The sequence below is a fragment of the Hemiscyllium ocellatum genome, chromosome 25 (genome assembly GCF_020745735.1).
Source record: "Hemiscyllium ocellatum isolate sHemOce1 chromosome 25, sHemOce1.pat.X.cur, whole genome shotgun sequence".
Lineage (NCBI taxonomy): Eukaryota > Metazoa > Chordata > Chondrichthyes > Orectolobiformes > Hemiscylliidae > Hemiscyllium > Hemiscyllium ocellatum.
The window spans coordinates 34,917,910-34,940,989 of NC_083425.1; the positions used below are offsets into that span (position 1 = coordinate 34,917,910).

General features: G+C 39.8%; 1 protein-coding gene across 1 annotated transcript in view; it reads left to right on the forward strand.

Annotated features, from left to right (window-relative positions):
* The window catches only part of pik3r5 (phosphoinositide-3-kinase, regulatory subunit 5), a 99,627-nt gene that overhangs the window by 23,097 nt on the left and 53,450 nt on the right, over window positions 1–23,080 (forward strand). The window contains exons 3-5 of the mRNA XM_060844206.1: window positions 15,570–15,670; window positions 20,272–20,340; window positions 22,096–22,234. Of these exons, the coding sequence (XP_060700189.1) occupies window positions 15,570–15,670; window positions 20,272–20,340; window positions 22,096–22,234 (309 nt within the window). The remainder of the gene's footprint in view (window positions 1–15,569; window positions 15,671–20,271; window positions 20,341–22,095; window positions 22,235–23,080) is intronic.

Below are 23,080 nucleotides of genomic sequence, written 5' to 3' on the forward strand. Positions count from 1 at the left end.
GCAGTTTGCTAGATTTTACGAACGCAACAGATTAAGATTTATACCCTTAAACTCCCGTACTTAGCTCAAGTTCCAGTGTTTCACTCTCTGCAGTTTGCACACCATGCTGGGAGCACCTAAGGCCTTGTTTTTACACATTAGGCCTACCTTGCTTCAAAAATCTGTCCAATAGCGTTTGGGAAGTTCCTGTGGAACCTACTTTTACCACCCTTTTGAGTAGTGCATTTCAGATCTCATCTCCTGTATGAAAAGAAAATCTCCTTATATCCCCTTTAGCTCATTTGTCAATTATGTTAAATCTTTGACCTCAGGTTGTCAACCCACTTGCCAAAGAAAAGCATTCGCCCTGATGTGCTTGATTAGAACCCTTCTTAATTTTAAATACATCTTCTCAATCTTTTAATTTCCCTTTAATGAGGAGGACAATTCCACCTTTGTCCATCTCTCTTGATAACCAAAGTTGTATCATGTATCATTCTTCTTAAACCTCCCCTCCAATGCTTAAATATCTTTCTTAACATGTACTACCCAAGATTCTGCACAACACCTGAGCTCAGGCTTAACTAGTTATTTGTAAGGTTAAACTTGGCTTATGTTCTCTTTGTATTTACTGTCCCTCTTTGTAAGGTTAAGTGTCCTAAACACACCTTTCCAGTTCCTCAACTCCAAATGGTTAGGTTCAATATTCGAACCCTTGAGTTATATGCTTTGATCGGCCAGTGAGTACATTTTGTGTTACTGTGAAATAGGGAACTTCAAAATAATATGATAAAAATTATTGTTAAGAGGAGAATGCTGATGTTACAAGTGCTTACTATCCATTCCAGAACAGGTGGCCAATGTACAATTCAAAACATTTTTATTTGCATATATAAGTTTGGAGAACAATAACATCATCCTGTATCAATACTGCCTCACACCTTTCCTTGTCTCCCATTTTCCTATTCCTCATGAATATACATTGTAGCCATAAACATTTAGTCCCGATCCTCGTTCATGTTAACACGAAATCTCTGTTATCTGCTTGAGCCCTTCGAATAGGTTTGAAACCACAAACTACTAACTCAAGCATGAGTGTGACCACTGAGTCAAGGTTGATTTCGGGCAAACTTTTAAAATTTGAATGTTCAGATTTTGGTCTTGAGTGGTATGTGGTAAGCACCCTTGCTGTTTTTAGTAAAGTTTAAAAAAAGTTTGATTTGGTCCATGAGCATATTGGGCTCTCGTGCAAATGAATTTGCAAAGTTTTACGATATAAAAACACTAATAATGGCAAGTTATTGCAAATAGGAATCACTGCATACGATATTTACAATGACTTTGCATTTTTTCATTGATAAATGGGCTAATATATCATTCTCTAAACTGGCTTAAAGGGAATTTTTAAAAAATAATACTTGTCATATTATAATTAATAATGTTTTAATAATCTTAATCTATGTAGGCTTCAGCATTATCCCTTCTCTGAATTTTTGCACATGCAAATTTATGTATGCAAATAATATGTTTGTTACTTGGTCATTTGTATGGGAAAGCATAGTGACTGCAAGTAATGGCAGCACTGTAACTCAGTGGTTAGCACAGTTGCCTCATAGCGCCAGGGACCCAGGTTTAATTCCAGCCCCAGGTGATCTGGCTTCCCCCCAAAGTCCAAGGATGTGCAGGTTAGGTATATTGGCTGCGCCGAATTGCTCCATATTGTCCAGGAAAGTGTAGGTTAGAAGGATTAGCCATAGTAAATGCAATGTTATTGTGCAGGGTTGGGTCTGGATGGGATGCTCTTCAAAGGATTGGTACAGACTTGATGGGTCAAATGGCCTTTTTCCACACTGTATGGATTCTATAATTCAAGACAGTAATTTCCATAATAATATTTTGAAATACCCCATTTCACGCAGTTATAAGAAATACCTGCTGGCTTTTCAAAGAAGTATATTTCTCTTAACGATTAAAATTTGTTTGCGATTTCTCTAAAATTGAAGAAACCCTCACTTTAACATAATTTTAATTTGGATGTTGGGAATATGAAGAAAATGCTGGAAATGTTCAATGTATCTGTGGAGGAGAAAGCAAAGGTATAAGTCTGATGAAAGGCCATTGTTTAGGGTAAGTTGCAGTTATTGATTTCCAAATGAGCTTCACCCTTTTTGTCTCAAAGCGAGGTTTGAATATAAACCTTTAACAAAAAATGCCACATAATCATTGTCCACATTTAACTCACTAGAGCAGCTATACTGTGACACCTATAATGGCAGGAAGGAAATGGGTTCACAACTTATTCGACCATTTGAGTCTGGAGAGCTTCAATCTCATTTCAGCTTATAAAAGTTTAAACAAATACAATTTGAGCTGTTTATCATAGATTGAGCTTTAAGAAATGAAAGTAGACAATACTCTCAGTCATGATTCTGTTTTTATTGTCAATATCACTACAATGGCCTAGAATTGAATTACTCTGAGAACAATTTTCATTTAGATTTGTAGTATTTCAAATACCAAGCATGGTGTAAAGGAGTTTTGCTTACCCTCCTTTTACCTTGATCAAATAATTATGAGATGAAAGTTGGATTTGGATTAAAATTCATTTGTACCATGTTCTGTTGAAAGCATTATCCAATGTAGGAATGCAGGAACATGAAACTTTCTTTACGTAGATTAATGTGAGTAAAACCAAGTATTGCCTCCAAGTTTTAGAAATTTAGTTGAATCGTTGATTTGGATTCGACTTCTTGATTTCACAGCAATCAATATGTTGTAAAAATCTTGTACAATAGTCTTGAAGTCTTAATTTGAATCCCCATATGCTGAGGGTTGGATCTTGTGCTTGACATCATGATTAAGTAAGAAAAACTTGCGTTTAAGTAATCTATTTCTGGATATCAGGATGACCCAGTGCTTTACAATCAATGAAATCATTTCAAATCATCGTGCTGAATTTTACCAGGAAACGGCTATATAATTTTTGCTGAGTTTCAGCAAAATTATTGGTTTCAGGAAAAGGTTTCCTCAGTGAGCGTAATTGGGTTTTCTCACGCTTTGCCTAAAAATCTGCACATTACCTATGCAAAATGCCTTTAGGGTGCTTTGTTGGTCCTATCTCCCCTTCCACCAAAGGCAGAAATATTCACCACTGCCAGGAACATCCAGGATTCCCCAGTGCTGGTACTATTTTTAAAGCCCAGCCACATACCAGGTCAGTCAGGAACTGCCCTTCACCGTGCACGTAACTAAAATTAAATACTGCTCAGAACGTGTAGGTGTCATGGCTGACACTTCATTGCAAAAACAAGTGCACATTTGTAAATGTATGACATGTTAGGGACCGAGCTACACAGATTACCCATCCTTAGTGTCATCCTGTCTTAGAATTCTGTCTGAGGGAGTGCTACCCTTTCCTCAATGCCCAGTGTAACCCAACATCTTCTCATTGATCAATGTGGGACCACCACACACCGGAAAGTCTTCAAATGGTTGGAATTATTCACTTTTATATAACACCAATCAAACCAAGGAATAAACAAATAAAGCAAAGCTGTGGGAGCAGGCTGGGACTGATTGAGTACACCTTCTGAGTACCAACAAATTTATAGTCAATGAGTGATCATTGTACCTTGTACAATTTCTGTTGGAAATGAGAGGTGATTAACTCCAGTGTAGCTTGTTTTGCTGAGTGCTCATAGCCCTCATCTTTCTCTTATAAGCACTTGCCCCCACATTCCCCCAACCTCCATACTGGCCTAAACACCAAACCTCATCTTCAGCAAGCCCTTTAGCTCAATGACAGCCTAGTGAAAGGATATCTCAATGTTCAGCCTCAGTCAGGGGGTTGCACAGTAGTATCATCAGCCAGCCTTTATCTCTCAGTGATATCCTTAAAAGGCATCCAGAAGTGGAGCAGCAAACTGAGAATTCTCATGGAAGTTCCCAGGGCTGTTGGGACAGATTTCTAAATTGTGGTACTAATGATCACAGATGGCTTCTACATTGTTGGAAAAGAAACCCCTTTCTGTGGGTGCACTCTGCCAGGTTATGATATGGCGCTCTCAACACAATGTCTGTATCCAGCCTGTAGTGCCCTGTACTAGGCAGAACCCAGTTATATTGGCAAAGCCCACTGAAATGCTGACCTTATCAGATGATGTGATGTAATCTCACACCAAGGCCTTTGATAACAGGCTAGATCCATTTGTGGTTTAAGGATTGTGAGATCCCACACAGAGTCCCAGAGTATCCTCAGAAGCAACTGGTGATATAAAAGTGTCTTGTAGTTGTCACTTTGACAATAATTGGGATAAACATGGCTACCCTCCCCATTATATCGCATGTCCTACTCCAGCATCAGCTTAGTTCTATGACAGTGTTCCAGGACACTGTGCCTCACGTATCTGGAGGAAAAAGTGTCAAGGAGTCTAAAGTCTGGGCCTTCTGTACTTCCAGCACATCCTGAGATGAGGCCTCATCATATTGAGGTTGTTTCACATCCGGTGAAACTGGCTGCTAGTCCTAGGCTTGCTGGGACATCTGTTTTTCCTCAATTTCCCTGCATTTCATAGCACCACAACAAGAAGGATAATAACCCCTATAGTGGCTGACTCCACAAATCATGTTTCGAACGAGCCTGTGTGGTAACTAGCAGAAACTGAAAACGTCCTTAGTAATGTCAGCAGTAAGCATTCGCAAGACAGACAGATGTAATTCTAGCATAGTCTTCCATTCAGTGAGACATTCGATTCACTCCACACGATGTCAAGAAACATTTTGAGGCAGTGGATATTGCAAAGGCTCTGATCCCTGGCAACACTCCAGCAATAATACTGAAGGTTTATGCTCCAGAACTCTCCTCATCAAATTCTTCCAGTACAGTTGCAACACTGGCATCTAACCAGCAGTGTGGAAAATTGCCCAGGGCATGTTCTACACAGATCGGGTGGTAGACTGCTCACCTTAAATCGTAAATTAAGATGTTTTTCACTTGGCTCAAAGGATTAGCTGAATAAATAAACAACATTTGATACATTACCAGCATAGAGTGTGTACTTCAACAGGCAGCTGTACAGGACATTGGTGGGGCCACTTTTGGTGTTCTGCATACAGTTCTGGCTGCTTTGCTATAGGAAGGATGTTATTAAATTGGAAAGGGTGAAGAAAGGACATTACTGGGACTAGAGGGTTTGAGTTATGGAGGGAGTCTGGATAGACTGGGACTTAAACGTAGGAGGTTGAGGTTTATAAAATCATGAGGGTCATAGATATAGCGAATAGAAAAGGTCTTTTCCTGAGGGTAGGGGAATTCAAACCTTTTCCGGTGAGATGGGAAAGATTTAAAAGGGGCCTGAAGGGCAACATTGTCAACAGAGAGTGTGGCATTTATGGAATGAACCACCAGAGGAAGTTCTAGATACAGGTATAGTTACAGCTTCTAAAGGATAGATGCACAGCTATGTTAATAGGGAAGTTTACACGGATATGGGCCAAACGTAGGCAAATGGGACTAGTTTACTTTGGGAAATCTGGTGTGCATGAATGTGTTGGACCGAAGGGTCTGTTTCCATGCTGTATATCTATGACTCTAGGAGCTTAGAAAAATTCCAGGGAAAACGATGTATAATGGGTATTGGAGGCTGTAGTGGTAGAAGCATTAGTCAATCAAAAGAAAAGAAAAGGACATTGGAACAGTAATAGGTCTTTGCACCTGTTGCAACGTTCAATTCATTCATAGTTTATCTTCATTTACTTGCTTATGTTTGGTGACTGTTAAAACTGTTGCCTACTGCAAATGCAAAATTATATGTTTTGAAAATTCACCCGTTACTTGGGCGAGAGAGTTCAGATTTTCAGAAATCTTTACGTGAAGAAATGCTTCCTGGCATAAGCTTTGAATGACCTGGCTCCAATTTTACATATTGCCATTCGGCCCATGTTCCTGACACCCTCAGTAGAGGAATAATTTATCCCAACTCAGCTCCATCAATTTTCTGATAAAATATCTGAAACAGGGCAGCACAGTGGCTCAGTGTTTAGGATTGCTGCCTCACAGCGCCAGGGACCTGGGTTTGATTCCAGCCTTGGGTGACTGTCTGTCTGGGGTTTGCACATTCTCCCCGTGTCTGTGTGGGTTTCGTCCGGGTGCTCCAGTTTCCTCCCACAATTCAAAGTAGTGCAAGTTAGGTGAATTGGTCATGCTAACTTGCCCATAGTGTTCAGGGATGTGTGGGTTAGGTGCATTAGTCAGGGGTAAATGTTGGATAATAGAGTTGGGGAATGGGTCTGAGTGGAAATTCTTCGGAGGGTCGGTATGGACTTGTTGGGCCAAAGGGCCTGATTCCACACTGTAGGGATTCTATGAAATCTATGAAATCTTCTGCACTCAAGGGGTTCAGTGAAACCATAAGCAAAATGTATGAGACCCTAGTTTACTTATGCCTCACTTTGGGGAAATACCTAGTCTTTGTTTGTCATGCTCATATAGCCGAGTCAAAACTGGGAAGTTATCATGTAAAAATAATCTTAAATGCAAATCTGTATCCTGCCACACCATTGCATGATATGAATGGATGACTGTTCTGTGGAATCAGTGGAAAGGCAAGTTCAACTACAGTTGTAATAAATATGGACTTAAATTAAACAGATGTTACCAAAGGTAAAGTCAGAAATACAGGAAATGAACAACAGTTCATTTAGCAGCTGAAAGAGAAAGATGGGTGGAATATTATTCTTGTCCCTCTCCAGTATGGTCTACTTGCTCTTCTGTGCTTCTAGAATGATTTGCTAATGTTTCCATTGTCTGTACATCTGCTATTTTTTTCTAGACTGGAATCTGAATGATTATTCTAGCACGAGCTCTCTGTATGCGTACAAAGTGTTGGTGCCAGAGAAAAAGGCATTCATTTCTGAATTGAGATAACATACGTGATTTGACTGAACACATCCTGTTATTATTTGGATACTTGCCCCACCTGCTTCAATCATATAGTCCATCCTTTGTTCTTTGTATCCCTTGTAATGGGCTCACTTAGAAACTGAGAAGAAATAAAAGTAAAACTTCTGCATCATTTGATCATTCATACTTTAAACAGTATTGGGTTCATCAAAAATACAGCTAAGAAAGAACAAAAGCCCAAATTTTCTGGTGGCTCAGCAATCGTTATTTCAGTATGGATGGGAGCTGAATGGGGATCCTGTGGAATCCCCACTGCGGCAATTGAGCAGGAAATTTATTTTTCTCTTTTACTCCTGGAACTCTCTGATAGTTAAATCAGCAACTTTGGGAGATTCCAATAAATTTAAGCAAAATGGTTATTCAGGATAAAGTTAGACTATTAAATACATAGTGTAACTCCCTGAGCAAGGTACACTTCCATCACACCCTGACCTCACCTGTCACCCACCAACTCAAGATCTGATTCCCTTACTATGCACCCCCTCCCCCAACCACACTTAATCCAACCCCACATCACCCATATCCAAACTTGAACTGAACTCTCCACTATCAGACCTGAAACTCCTGGACGCAGCAACTATCTTCCCCATCCCCTGTTGGACCTGATTTCTCCCAACCACCCCAAACTACCCTATACGTGCATCACTCATATGGCTCAATTGCCAAGTTGCATCCTGACACCTTATCCAATCAGCTTTCCACTTGAAATCGTAATCCCAGTACCTGACTCCTTACTCACCTGGCACCCTAACTCAGCTAGCTTCATAATTTCCTGACAACCTGGCATCTGACTTACCTGGCAATGGTCGTCCATACTCATCTGGTACCCTACCTTTGAAGCACACTATGGTTACACTTGCACCTGTCAGAGCATCTATCATCACCTTTACATTTCAGAATACAGTAGCTGACTGCTGTTGAAAGGGGATATGGTTCACCTTCCTCTGACAGTGGTATGCTATGAAAGAACTGTCAGAAAGGAAATACAGCTCCCCATTTCTGTGGGAGACCTCATCAGAATCTCCTATTAGAAATGTGAAGCTCTCTCCCTTTTGTAAAAGAAAGAGAGGCTGGAGTGGCAATCTGTATACCACTCCTTAGAAACTCTAGCCAAATGCTTCTTCAGACAGATGGGTGAAAAATGTTTCCTTTAAGTTTCATACAGATTAATCTCAACTGTTGGCTCGATCAGAGAAGAGAATTTCTAAGGAAAAGCATTGCAATAGTTTACGTACTTGACCGATGTAAAAAATCAAATTGGGAAACCTAAGGAAAATAATGCAAAAATAATAATCCTTTGGGAGTACAGACTTGAATATTGGTGAAAAAAGAAACATTTTGATAAAACTTGTACTCATCAGGGTAATTTGCAAAAATCCCAATTCAAAAGGAAAGCCAGCATTTTTATTGCATGAAAAGAAACTGCTGATTGGGTTGCAATTTGACTTAGATTGATAGTGGCATATCCATGGCGAATGCACTGATTAATGATGATTGACTGTCAAATACCAGCTTCATTGAAATTTTAAACCAAGCAGGTTGACTCTGATTGCATTGGACATTCCTAAAGAGATGAACCACTGAATGTCTGTCACCTGTTTTGTTGAGTTGTAACAGACACAATGCACGTAGATGTTCTTTCTGTCTGCAAAGACCAGGGCCCCATATATTAATGTATCTACCTTCGAGTAGTTGAGTATATTTCTGTGTACTGGAAGCTACATATATTAATATGCAGAGCCCTGTTCTATCAGTCCAATCAACAATCTCCTCTAGTACAGTATAAATCTTGCCCTTTGCCTTGAATTGGTGTGCAATTAGCAGCTTAAAAGAGAATTGTCCTTGAAAGGTCTCATGTATTACAATCAGACAGAATCACAGAATTAGCCAGAGGAAGTGGTGGATGCTGGGGCCAAACAAAGGCAAATGAGATTAATTTAGTTTGGGAAACCTGGTTGGCTACGACAAGTTGGACTGAAAGATTTGTTTCCATGTTGTATGACTTTGTGATTTTACAGTAGGACATTATGATTCTACAATCCAGATAGAGGCTATTCAGCCCATCAAGTCTGCATCAACCCTCCAACGAGCATCCCACACATAACCCATCCTGCAGAGTTCCACCTTCTCGCCCCAAACCATCCCTGCATTTCTCATGGCTAATTCCCCTAGCCTGCACATCCCTGGACACCATGAGCTAATTTAGCATGGTCAATTCACCTAGCCTGCACATCCCTGGACACCATGAGCTAAATTAGCATGATCAATTCCCCTAGCCTGCACATCCCTGGACACCATGGGCTAAATTAGCATGATCAATTCACCTAGCTTGCACATCCCTGGACACCATGAGCTAATTTAGCATGGTCAATTCCCCTAGCCTGCACATCACTGAACACCATGGATTAGTTTAGCATGATCAATTCCCCGAGCCTGCACATCCCTGGACACCATGGGCTAATTTAACATGATCAATTCCCCTAAGCTGCACATACCTGGACCATGGGCTAATTTAGCATGATCAATTCCCCTAGCCTGCACATCCTTAGACACCATGGGCTAATTTAGCATGATCAATTCCCCTAACCTGCACATTCCTGGACACCATGGGCTAATTTAGCATGATCAATTCCCCTAGCCTGCACATCCTTAGACACCATGGGCTAATTTAGCATGATCAATTCCCCTAACCTGCACATTCCTGGACACCATGGGCTAATTTAGCATGATCAATTCCCCTAGCCTGCACATCCTTAGACACCATGGGCTAATTTAGCATGATCAAGTCACCTAGCCTGCATAGCCCTGGACACCATGGGCTAATTTAACATGATCATTCCCCTAGCCTGCACATCCTTGGATACCATGAGCTAATTTAGCATGATCAATTCCCCTAGTCTGCACATCCCTGGACACCATGGTCTAATTTAACATGATCAATCCACCTAACCTGAACATCCCTGGACACCATGGGATAACTTAGCATGATCAATTCCCCTAGCCTGCACATACCTGGACACCATGGGCTAATTTAACATGATCAATTCCCCTGGTCCACACATCCCTGGACACCATGGGCTAATTTAACATGATCAATTCCCCTAGCCCACACATCCCTGGACACCATGGGCTAATTTAACATGATCAATTCCCCTAGCCCACACATCCCTGGACACTATGGGCTAATTTAGCATGATCAATCCCCTTAGCCTGCACATCCCTGGGCACCATGAGCAAATTTAACATGATCAATCCACCTAACCTGAACATCCCTGGACACCATGGGATAACTTAGCATGATCAATTCCCTTAGCCTGCACATACCTGGACACCATGGGCTAATTTAGCATGATCAATCCCCCTAGCCTGCACATCCCTGGACACCATGGGATAATTTAGCATGATCAATCCCCCTAGCCTGCACATGCCTGGACACATGGGCTAATTTAACATGATCGATTCCCCTAACCTGCACATCCCTGGACACCATGGACAAATTTAACATGGAGAAAATGAGGACTTCAGATGCTGGAGATCAGAGCTGAAAATGTGTTGCTGGAAAAGCTCAGCAGGTCAGGCAGCATCCAAGGAGCAGGAGAATCGACGTTTCGGGCATGAGCCCTTCTTCAGGAATCCTCTTGCAAGCATGCCTTCTTTGAAGGAGCTCTCTTCCTCCATTCCTGAAGAATCAATTCCCCTAGCCTGCACATCCCTGTACACCATGGGCTAACTTAACATGATCAATTCCCCTAACCTGCACATACCTGGACACCATGGGCTAATTTAATTTGATCAATTCCCCTAACCTGCACATCCCTGGACACCATGGGCTAATTTAATTTGATCAATTCCCCTAGCCTGCACATCCCTGGACACCATGGGCTAATTTAATTTGATCAATTCCCCTAACCTGCACATTCATGGACACCATGGGCTAATTTAGCATGATCAATCCACCTAACCTGCATATCTTTGGACTTTGGAGGAAACCAGAGCACCCGGAGGAAACCCACATAGACACCAGGAGAATGAAGGAAGTTAGAATTTGATTGCGCACATTTACTACTATTGTAACAATTACAACTCAGTAAGTTTAAAGACGTTCTGGAAAGTGCAGACTGACTGTGACACAGAAAAAGATTTGACCTGATTAGCATGGATGTTGACTCTGTGTAGTCCAGTAGATTCAGCAGAAATGCTGTAAAGCCCAAACACCCAGTCAGAGAAGGATAAAATCAAATTGTTCATTAAATTAACTTGGGTGTGTAGTCATTTAGTTACTGTTTAATATGTTATTGTACGAAAAGGCAAGACTAACATTTATATAACCTTTTATAACCTCAGAATATCTGAAGAGCCTTGCAACCAATGAAGCATTTCTGAAGTGAAGTCATTGTTAAAATGCAGCAAATACAACTGACAACTCTGTGCACAGCGAGGTCCCAAAATAGTAACACCATATTGAGCAGATTCCTATTTCTGTGATGTTGACCGAGGGGTAAATATGAACCAAACCACCAGGATACCTCTCCTGCAAGTCTTTTAAATAGTGATTTTTGGATACTTTATATCTACCTGAGAGAGTAGCTGGGGACTTAGTTTAATGTTTCGTTTGTAAGACAGCACCAACAGTAAAGTAGCACTCCCTCGATACTGCATTGGAGTGTCACTTCAAATTTCTGTGCTGAAGTCCTTTGAGTGAAATTTGCACTCTCGACCTTCTGACTCAGGTTAGAATGCTACCATCTGAGCCCCTGATTTCACTAGGTTTATTCCCTTCCACTTGGTATCTTAAATACCTCTGAAAAGTTCTTTCCTCTTGTTTCTGCCAAGGTGAAGCGCAAGATTTTTCCAACCCTTGTTCATAAACCAATCCCCTGGCAACATTGATATCCCATTGTTGTACTATTTTCATCTGAAGGAGAGTTCTGGCCCAGTCACCTTTTGTTCCATGAGATCTTTACATCCTCCTGGGATGGCAGAGGTGTCAGTGACTGTTGTCATTACAGTGTTCCCTCAGTTTTACATTTAGGTGCCAGTTCAGATCATGTGTTCAAATGTGGTCAATTTATAATTGAATAATCCTCTTGTATTTCAGTAAGCATTTAGCCAAGTGCATCATTCAAGATGTAATCTGATCAGAGCATTTTGTTATTCACAAGACATTCATTTTGCTGATTTGGGATTATCATTTAGTGTACAGTTTGTTTTTGAATTATTGCTCTGAAATAGTTGAAAATGGCCAATGTTTAAACAATTCTCACTGCAGTTCTTTTTTTAATCTCTCCTCTAACTTGTCTGACCTCATAGTTAAGCAAGTTTTATCTTTCCTTGATTGATTCTACTTACATTAGAGAAGTCTTGTATATGCTTGATCACAAAGCAGAGATCTGAATTTATAAATGAAGGTGTAAACAAAATTGATTGATTGATTTATTGCTGTCACATGTAAAGAGATACAGTGAAAAGTGTTGCTTTGATTGCTATACAGATAATCAATATTGACCAAACCACACAGAGTGCATCTGGGTGGCACAGCAGAGTGCAGGATACAGTGTTACAGCCACAGAAAAGGTGCGGGGAGAGGGATCAGAATTAACATTAGAGAGGTCTGTTCACAAGTCTGATAACAGCGGGGTGGAAGCTGTTCTTGAATCTATTTGTACACGTATTCAAGCTTTTATATCTTCTGCACAACAGAAGAGGGTGGAAAAGAGTATAACCTGGGTGGTGAGGATCTTTGATTATGTTGGTGGCTTTCCTGAGGCAGTGAGAAGTATAGATGGTATCAGTGGATGGACGGCTGCTTTGCATAATGACTGAGTGTGTTCACAACTCTCTATGGTTTCTCGTGTTCTTGGGAAGAGCAGTTGCTACACCATATTATGATGCATCCAGATATGGTGCATCTATAAAAGTCACTAAGAGTCCTTAAGAAAAAAACGAATTTCCTTAGCCTCCTCACATTGATGCGGGTGGACCAGGACAGATTGGTGGTGATCATTACTCTCAGGAACTTGGCACTCTTAGCCATCTCCAGCTCAGCACCATTGATGCAGACGAGGGCATGCCTTTCCCTCCATTTCTGGAAGTGAAAGACCAGCTCCTTTGTTTTGTTGTCATTGATGGAGAGATGTGGTCAATGATTGATTAATGTGGATAAAGAGTGAAGCTGGAAAAATCAGAGCAGGTCAAGCTATATCAGAGGAGGTGGGGGAGTCAATGTTTCCAATTGTAACCTTTCATCAGGATTAATTGATGTTTATTATTAAAGTGAATTAAAGTTACAGTAGCAGTATAAACCTATTATTTTTAAAAGTCCCTTGCAGATAAGATAAATTAACCATAACTTTATGTCCCATTTCATTAAAATGAATTCCTGGTAAGCTGATACATTCTAGATCATGAATAACATTTTTTATAATGCTAAGCATTTAGTGATCACACATTCATGATATTCTGATCAAACCACAGTAGCAGTGGGTGTAAGATCTGGAGTTTGTTAAGTAGATGACATGCACACACTTCAGCAACTCAGACTGAACAGATAAGTATATTACTTCTCATCATTTTTGCCAAATGTTACACACATTGTTTACAAAAACTGCTATTTAAAGTGAGCATCCTCCCCACTTCTAAGAACACATATGGCCTGACATAGTATCTTTCACTATCTTCACTTCCACCTCCTCCTCGGTACACATAAATAAATGAATATGAGCCTATGTGAGAATGTGCTGAAGACATAAATTCGACTAGAGGGCAAGAATATCTTCTGGAACATGATTTCTTTGCTTTATTTGCAAAAGTATTTGATTTACCTGCAAACTGAATGTTGTTGGGACTGATAATAATGATTTATTAATGTTAGCATTTCACCCAATAATTGTTTAAAAAGATTCTTTCAAGCTGTCATTGATTCAACTTATACATTATTTCTTTTTTGAAATCTTTTAAATATAGCCATTTTACTGGTGTTATTCAGATATTTTCTTCTTACCAGAATAGTATAATTTCATAGGTGTCTAATTTGACTTGGTAGTAGGCTGGGTCAGAAGGTTATGGGTTCAAGGCCAGTTTCAGCAACTGGAATACCAGTTGGAACAATCAAGATACCTACATTTTAAAGCAAGAAAGCATTAGTGATGACTGAAATTGGCACCTCTGTTTTCCCGAGTAGATGTTAAAGATCCCAAGGAAGTGTTCCTAGTGTCTGAGCCAGTTCTGATCCCTGAAATTATATTATTCAGTTACTATCTCATTGCTGTTTGTGGATTCTTTCAGTCCAAAGTAACTAATAATTTTCACCACATTCCAGTAGCAAATGTTTTTGAAAATATTTAATTGGCTGTAAAGCTCTTTTGTGATGATGTCAGACTCAACATAACTGCACATTTTATTTTTCAAAACACTGATTTAGGTACCCAAGTGCACAGATATAAATGTTAAATCATACTTTTTTTGTTCCTTACATACGTTCATTCACATAATCAATTCGATATTCAATGGGGTAATTCACTGGAAAAAGTCCCAGCCTCTGAGTATGATGCCCTTTGCCATTTGCAGGCTTATAAAGGGAAATGATCAACACAAATGACTTACTTCATTGTGTAAAAGAAAAACTGCTTTCTGAAGGACAAATTTGTGTAAAATTAGTTCTGAATTGACAGTAATAGATTCTGTAAATAGTGCCTTGACAGTACACAAGACTGTTCCGAAACTGCAATAATTACTCAGCACCAGAAAGATTTAGATTCATACATCTGGGTAGAAAAGGGAACTAACTTGAAATGCAATGATTTTCAACAACTAATATTCTAAAATATTCATAGAATATTACTTTTATGCAACATTGCAGAGAGTTCCAGCTTTCACTTATTCTGCCATGTCAAAAACACAGAATTAATCTGTTCTGAACCCGAGGCATTTAAAACCAGGAGTTCCCCTAACTTTTATTAATCATTCTCAAAGTTAAAGCATTTCAAAAAAATTCTACTTCATGTTCAAACTTCTATTGTTTCCTATTCATTTCCTATTTCCTAGTAGAATCCAACAGGAGCATCATAGATAATATTTGTAAAAAGCACTTTACATTCAGACATCATCTTTAATTTCATTTTTAAAAATGCCAAGGTATTTCACAGGAGCGGTATTAGTCAAAGTTTGACACAAGAGTGCCTAAAGAAGTATTAGGACAGATGACAGAAATCCTGGTCTTCAAGGATAAAGAAAGGTGAAGAGTTTAGGGAAGATATTACAAAGCTTAAGATGCTTGGTGGCTGAACACATGACTACCATTGGTGCTGGAATAAAGATCAAAAATGTACTAGATGCTAGAATTGGAATCATGCTTTCTCTGCTAATTGCTATCCAGTGACTGTTACCTTGAATGTCTATGTGTAGATGTCGTGTAGAAAGTTTGGCAATTCTGCTCATCTTATTGAACAAGTTGGCACAATGTAGTCAATGGAATATTGAATCAGACGATGAGCAATCCAGGCTGGTAACTGATCTGCTTTCAATCATTTCCCATCCGGCAGGGAAAATCTTGCATTCAATCCCATTACATAAATATATTGAGTCCCTAGCTGCTGTTAGTTTGTCAACCAATCCTGGCTTTCTTTTTCAGCTGGGTTCTGTGTGAACCGTTGGAGCTTGGAAGAACTCGTGAGCAGAGATCCCCACAGCTTTTTAATCCTCATTGAGAAGATACTGCTCAAAACTCAGGAGGTAAGGGACATCTCAGCAGAGTTTACAGACACTTCCTTCTGTTTGAAATTGATTGGTTTGGTTTGTGAAAGGTATAATGCATGTTTTCGTGAAAAAAGTAACTGCCATAATAAGGAAAACTTTGTGAATGTATGATAGACAATACTTTACAGGTTACTTTCAGAATCAGAAGCATTTTTAGACATACTGAACTGCTTAGTTTCGTAACTCGTGAGTATGAGATTGAATAGTTCACAAGTGCATTTTTAGATTAGTCAGAATACATGCATTTGATTCAGACTACAATAATTTGGAGATTCCCCCAATGTGAAGGTGTTGAGAAAATAGTGGGACAGCTTCTCCTAAGAACAGGTGAAAATGAGTCCTGCAGATGCTGGAGATTAGAGTCAAGAGTGTGATGCTGGAAAAGCCCAGCAGATCAGGCAGCATCCAAGGAACAGGAAAATTGAAGTTTTGGACAAACGCCCTTCATCAGGAATGAGGCTTCTCCTAAGAACTGCCCATGCTTGCCTCTGATTGATCAGCAGCTCACTCATGACAACAGAGTCTCTGTCCCTGGGGCCTTAGTTCCTTCAGGGGGCCACAAACTGACCGGCAATGGCTTCAGTGGGAGAAAGTGAGGACTGCAGATGCTGGAGATCAGAATTGAAAAGTGTGATGCTGGAAAAGCACAGCAGATCAGGCAGCATCTGAGGAGCAGGAGAGTTGACATTTCGGGCATAAACCTTCATATAGACCTTGCCTTGAGGAGTCCAGTATTGGCTGGCTCTCCCAACTGTTGTGAGACACTTGTCACCCCAAGCTTTAGAACTGGGTTGAGCTGTCATTGTATTCCTGGGCTGGTTGCTTCATTGCTTTTGGCCTTTGGCTTTAAACATCCTTTCTTCAAATTCTTCCCATTTTCCCTATTTTGCTTCTTACTTTGAAGCTGCTTCCTCCATCTCTTCTTTGGTTACCTGGAGCTACTGTTTAAGTCTTTGTTCTTATTATTTAATTCCTGCTGCTTCAGGGAAATTTCCTCTTCACTCCCTTATCGGACATTTTTTTTCTCTCCTGTGAATCTGTGTCCAAGTTCAGAGACAAAGGGGAGAAAATGAACCTGGAGTGGTCTGCAGAAGGAGAGAGCTGAGAAGTGGCAGATGGAGTTTAATTTATATAAATGTAAGGTGCTGCATTTTGGGAAAGCAAATTTTAGCAGGACTTATACACTTAATGGTAAGGTCCTAGGGAGTGTTGCTGAACAAAGAGACCTTGGAGTGTAGGTTCATAGCTCCTTGAAAGTGGAGTCACAGGTAGATAGGATAGTGAAGAAGGCATTTGGTATGCTTTGCTTTAATGGTCAGAGTATTGAGTACAGGAGTTGGGAGGTCATGTTGCGGCTGTACAGGACATTGGTTAGGCCACTGTTGGAACATTGCGAGCAATTCTGGTCTCCTTCCTATCAGAAAGATGTTGTGAAACTTGAAAGGGTTCAGCAAGGATGGTGCCAAGGTTGGAGGATTTGAGTATAGAGAAAGGTTGAACAGGCTGGGACTGTTTTTCCTGGTGCGTTGGAGGCTGAGAGGTGACCTTATAGAGGTTTACAAAATCATGAGGGGCATGGATAGGATAAATAAATAAAGTCCTTTCCCTGGGGTGGGGGAGTCCAGAAGTAGAGGACATAGGTTTAGGGTGAGAGGGGAACGATACAAAAGAGACCTAAGGAGCAACCTTTTCACTCAGAGGGTGGTACATATATGGAATATATGCCAGAGGAAGTAGTGGAGGCTGGTACACTTGCAACATTTAAAAGGCATTTGGATGGGCATATGAATAGGAAGAGTTTGGAGAGATATGGGCTAGGTGCTGGCAGGTGGGACTAGATTGGGTTGGGATATGTGGTTGGCATGGACGAGTTGGACCGAAGGGTCTGTTTCCTGTAAATCTCTATGACTCTATGATCACATATTGAAAGGACTCAGGAACCAGGATCATTAAAAATTCCTGACCTGAATAATTAGATTGAGCTGAATGTGCTTTCAGACAGACTCTCCCCTGACCAGGTGATGTCTTTTCAAGTCCTTCTCAGTGAAGTGAAACCCACAAGAGGAAGGTGATCACATGGAGTCAAGGGAGCATTCCTCCTTCCCCTGAATCCACAGCAAAGCCTTATAAAATATCCTCGACATTACCTTTGGTTCATAGCTGTTGAAGGATCTAAGAAGGAACAAGCCCACAAATTGAGAACTTATTGAGAACTAAGGGGCATTGAGGGTAAACACATTCAAGGAGCTTAACTCATGAGGAGCAAAATGCATCAACAAAATTATCATTGAAAACTAAAATGACCAATATGAACTACCTGCTTCAAAACACAACCAAAACTAACAATTTTCATTTAGATGCCTAAGTAGATGAACTGTTCTTGTACTTGTTCTTGAGTTTATTCTTATTCAATGTTTGGTTTGAATTCTATTTCTCAAATCAAATCCAAACTAAGAAATAATGCAATTTAACATACTTTGTGCAGTTCATGTCACAAAAAGCATACTCTGTTTAAGCTGTTACAGATTCTAACGTATGGAGTTTGATTTAAAGCCTGACTCTATGCAGATTGCTCTGGGCTGGGGCACGTTGTAGGGCAGATTTGACACATGCAACTTTTATCTAAGAATGCAAACTAGTTGCAGATTTGCAGCCCTGATATAAAGATCACCATGAAACACAAATGTGCCTCCCTGTGAGGTTAGTGTGCGATTCTTGGTAAAGAGATCACCACAGAATACTAATTTTATATGGTGTGTATTTGTTGTTGAGATCATAACCACAACAGGGAAAACAATGCATTTCACAAATGCCCACAGAATTTTGACTATAGGTCCCTTACTGTTTTATCTAAGTTTAATGTTGAGAATAAGACAATGAGAATGTACATTCCAATAAATTGACCATAGTATTGGATATGTTTTTCTAACCATTCAGGAATGATGCTGATTGTCATTTGAGTGGATGGAAATGATGTGAAATATGGAGGGGCAAAATCCCTCCTGTAAGCCATTTACTTATTTGTTCAATGTTCGAAGGTGGAGTATTGTTAAAAAAAAATTAGTAACCAAGCATTTGTGGTTGATACCAGTCTGATAAACCATGTTGAGTTCACTACTTTCCCAAAAGTTAGCAAATCACCTCAAAACCTCCAATTATAGCTCTCTGCTGATTTCAGTCAGGGGCAGTATTCAGAACATTAAAAAATTGGGGCTCCTCTCTCTAGAACAGAGAAGCTGAAGGGTGACCCAGTATATGTCTAAAATTATGAGGTAGGTTGATAGAGTAGATGTAGAGGAGTTCAAGATAAAGGTTCTTAGGCACGGAATCATCACCAATAAATCCAACAAACTGTATTGAAGCAGAGTGGTGTGAATATGGAAATTGCGACCACACAGTGTAGTTGAAATGAATACATTTACGGAAAAGTTAGGTAAAAGAGAGAGAAAGGTAATATGGATAGGTTTAGGTAAAGTAGGATGGGAAGAGTCTCATATGGATCATAAGTACTTACTGAGACCAATGGCCTATTCCTGTTCTGAAAGGTCAACAGCATTCTTTGTGACACAGCTGCTAAGCCACCAATTAAGGTCTCAAGCACCTTGCTTGTTTATCAAATTTTATCAATGTTTTACTACCTTAGAAAATGAATCATTACCGGCTCTTGGTAAGCCCCAGCTAAAAACAATGTTTGTGTGGATGATGAGGTTGGAGGACACCATTACGTTGGACTGTGATGCTTCTCAACTTAAAATAGTCACCCAGGTCTCACACAAACCACTTGCATGAGATATCAGAGAGTTGGTGTCTTTGGTAAAACCATCTTCATGGATTTCCACCTTCAAAAGAAAGGTTGAAATTTTCCTGAGGAAAGTAACCAGATATCAAATCAATTCACTTAGTTTAAAGAACAATAAGGATGAAAATATTCATTTTTCAAACTAATTGAAACTGTTAAAATTACAATTGCATAGAATTTACAGGAGGAGAACAGGCCTTTCAGCTGGTGATATGCCATTCACGAGCTCCTTCTCTTTAATCATCCCCCCGCCCTCCCAGGCATGAGAGTAAATGGGCACCCTCCTTCCCAGCCTTTATAATTGGTTACTTCATCTTTGTAAGGAAGCTGCATGAGCAAAGTTCCAAGATTTATTTGTATTGTTTCTGCTTTTGTGGATTATTGATCTTTGGGAAATTTTCCTCTGTTCACTATCATATTCAAAACCCTGGATATATATTTCTTTACAATGAAGCAAGGAAGTCCCCCTCCCATTCTGTGGTAAATTGCACACATTGAACCTGCATCCTGTGGCTTTGACGCGACTGTATCGAAGTACCAATACACAAACTCTGTTTTAGTGTTTTCTTATTTCCAAAAAAAATGATAATTTCCATTGATCAGCTGAAACAAAAATAGATACCAAGTTACCTGAAACATTTTATCCTGGTGTAACATTGAAAATCAATTTGAACACATATGTTAATGACCCATTTCCTTTTATAATGTTGTATGAACAAATGATAAATCACTTTTGAGGATAGTATGATGTCTGACATATGTGAATTATGTTTTGCAGGTGCAGGAAATGTGTCAGTATGACTTACTGGTGCCACTAGCTTTAATGTTTTATTCTACTACTCTACGAGTAAGTAAAAGTAATCATGTAATAGAAAAATATATTTGTTCAAATAGTGTGATATTCTAACATCACATTTAGAAAGTAGAAGTGATTTTTAAAAGAAACCTTCCAGAGTCATTGTGAAGTTTTAACTTTTGCTTGAGTAAGCACCTTAATGGGAAAAAATGCAGCTCTTTTCACTGTGCAGTGTGTTTCTTTATGTACAAAAATAATGTACATTTGAAACTATTGGTTAGGGAACAATTGGAGAATTTTTCCAATTCTGAACACTACATTTACAAATGATCTCAAGGTCATGGAAAGTGAAGTTCTCTATCCTCTCAAAAGTACAAATCTCCTTGTATTTAAATCCCTGGTGCACCATTTTCTCATTTCGCTAAGCTTCCCACGCCTTCCCAGCCCCTTCATTTTGAATTCTCTGTTTCATTGCTTTTGGACCCATCCTTTGGTCATTTCTCCACATCATTTCTGATTGTTCACTCAGTTGTTTAGATTCCATTCTCTCCTTTTCCTGTCTATGACCATCCTTAAATCTCACTAATTGACCAAAACTAGCCTATCTTCTTTGCCTCAGCTTCTTTTTCCTTTTTTCTATTCTGTGCTTTTGACATTTTCCCCGTGTTAAAGCGCTTTATTAATGTAATGCATTTTACATAATGATCCCTAATAGGCTGATCCTCAATTGGAGAGATTGTCTTCTGAGCAAAGGCTAAACAGATTAGGATTCTGCTCACTGAAGCTTAAAAGAATGAAAGGTGATCTCATTAAAACGTATTGAAACATCCCTAAGGTACTTGTCATGGTAAATGTTGAGAGAATTTGGGAGATCGCAGGAGAGTCTAGGACCAAAGGACATTGTCTCAGAATAAAGGGAGCTGAAAATGTGTTGCTGGAAAAGCGCAGCAGGTCAGGCTGCATCCAAGGAGCAGGAGAATCAACGTTTCGGGCATGAGCCCTTCTTCAGGAAATTTGAAGAGCTTCTGGGCAGAGGAGATGACCTGGGGTGTGCAGTGAGAGAGGGACTCACTGAAATCCTTGTAGAGGGAGGAAGAGAGCTTCTTCAAGGAAGGCATCCTTGCAAGAGGATTCGCAGTAGGTTAAAATCTTCTAGGAGAAAGTGAGGACTGCAGATGCTGGAGTTTATTTTCCTGAAGAAGGGCTCATGCCCGAAACGTCGATTCTCCTGCTCCTTGGATGCTGCCTGACCTGCTGCGCTTTTCCAGCAACACATTTCCAGCTCAAAATAAAGGGAGCCAATTTAAGACTGGGCTGAGGAGGAATTTCTTCTCTCAGAGGTTTATGAGTCCTTTGAACTCCTTGCCACAGAGCAGTAGAGGCAGAGTCCATGTGCATAGCTGGGGCTGAGATAGATAGATTCTTGATCAGTAACGGAATCAAAGAATAGAAAAGTGGACATGAGGAATGTCAGATCAGCCATGATCCTGGTGAATGGCAGAGCAGGCTCGAGGGGCCAAATGGCCAACTCTTGTTCCTATTTCTTTTGGTCTTTTGGAAATATTCTCATCTATCAAAGCAGGAGTGTATAGATGCTATCTTAGTATTACTCTTGAATATTTAGTTATTGACAGGCTCTTGAAGACACCTAAGAATAGATCATTTGATCTTTAAAACAAAAACTATAAAATATTCAGAAAATTAAGATAATTTTCTATTAATTGAAGTTCCTTTAAATCATTATTCTTTTGATAGGGTAGTTTAGTCTTTGCTCATTTACTTAATCTGTTCTGTTATGATTTGTAGACTCCGTATTTTCCGCCTGAATGTAACCTACTCAAGAATGCATACAATATCTACCATGGTCTTCTGACGTGGCCCATACCTTATTGTAATATTTGCAAGGACCTTCTAACATTTATCCAAGATGAAATGAAGGCACCAGGTGGGAGTATTTTACAAACTACAGTCCTGTAATTACGTTCTTTGAGGACTATACTTAGAAAAGGTTTTATATCTGTCAAATGCCTCTTCAATAAGCATAAAATTATTTTCTTTGCAAGACTTAACTGATCAAATGTTAACTGATATATTAGTCAAGTACATTAAGTCATATTCAAAGTTTGGGAGAAGATTTGTAGCTCGGGTGCTCATTGTTGTGGTTCTGTTCGCCGAGCTGGGAGTTTTTGTTGCAAACGTTTCGTCCCCTTTCTAGGTGACATCCTCAGTGCTTGGAAGCCTCCTGCATGAATGCCGGAGGAAACATCACAGAAGCACTTCACAGGAGGCTCCCAAGCACTGAGGATGTCACCTAGACAGGAGACGAAACGTTTGCAACAAAAACTCCCAGCTCGGCGAACAGAACCCCAACAGTAAGTCATATTATTTTCAAGTTTTATATGGTGATGTTTGTTGCTTAAAAGTCCAGATAAATTCTGTTTTTAGCTTTGCCTTCATAATGTCCTGAAATGTGGAAAATGTAAAACTATTCAAGAAAGTTTGAGGGCTTGAATTCCATGAAGAAATCTGGGGTTTTCCATTTGCTTTACAATCTCCTCATATAATGTCCAATTGCACTGAAAATCAAAAGTGTCCTTGTGTTGTTCCACTAAATATGGACTTTGAAAATCAAGCCAAGTCTCTTCACATTTTGTGTTCACACTTGTTGACACAGAGTGGTTCACCTGTTCTCGTAACTTGGATATCCCCTTCTTGAATATTTACATGACCTCATTTAAATGTCTGCTTCTGTCAATTCAGAAGTCTGTGGTCTTATGGTTTGAATTTTGTC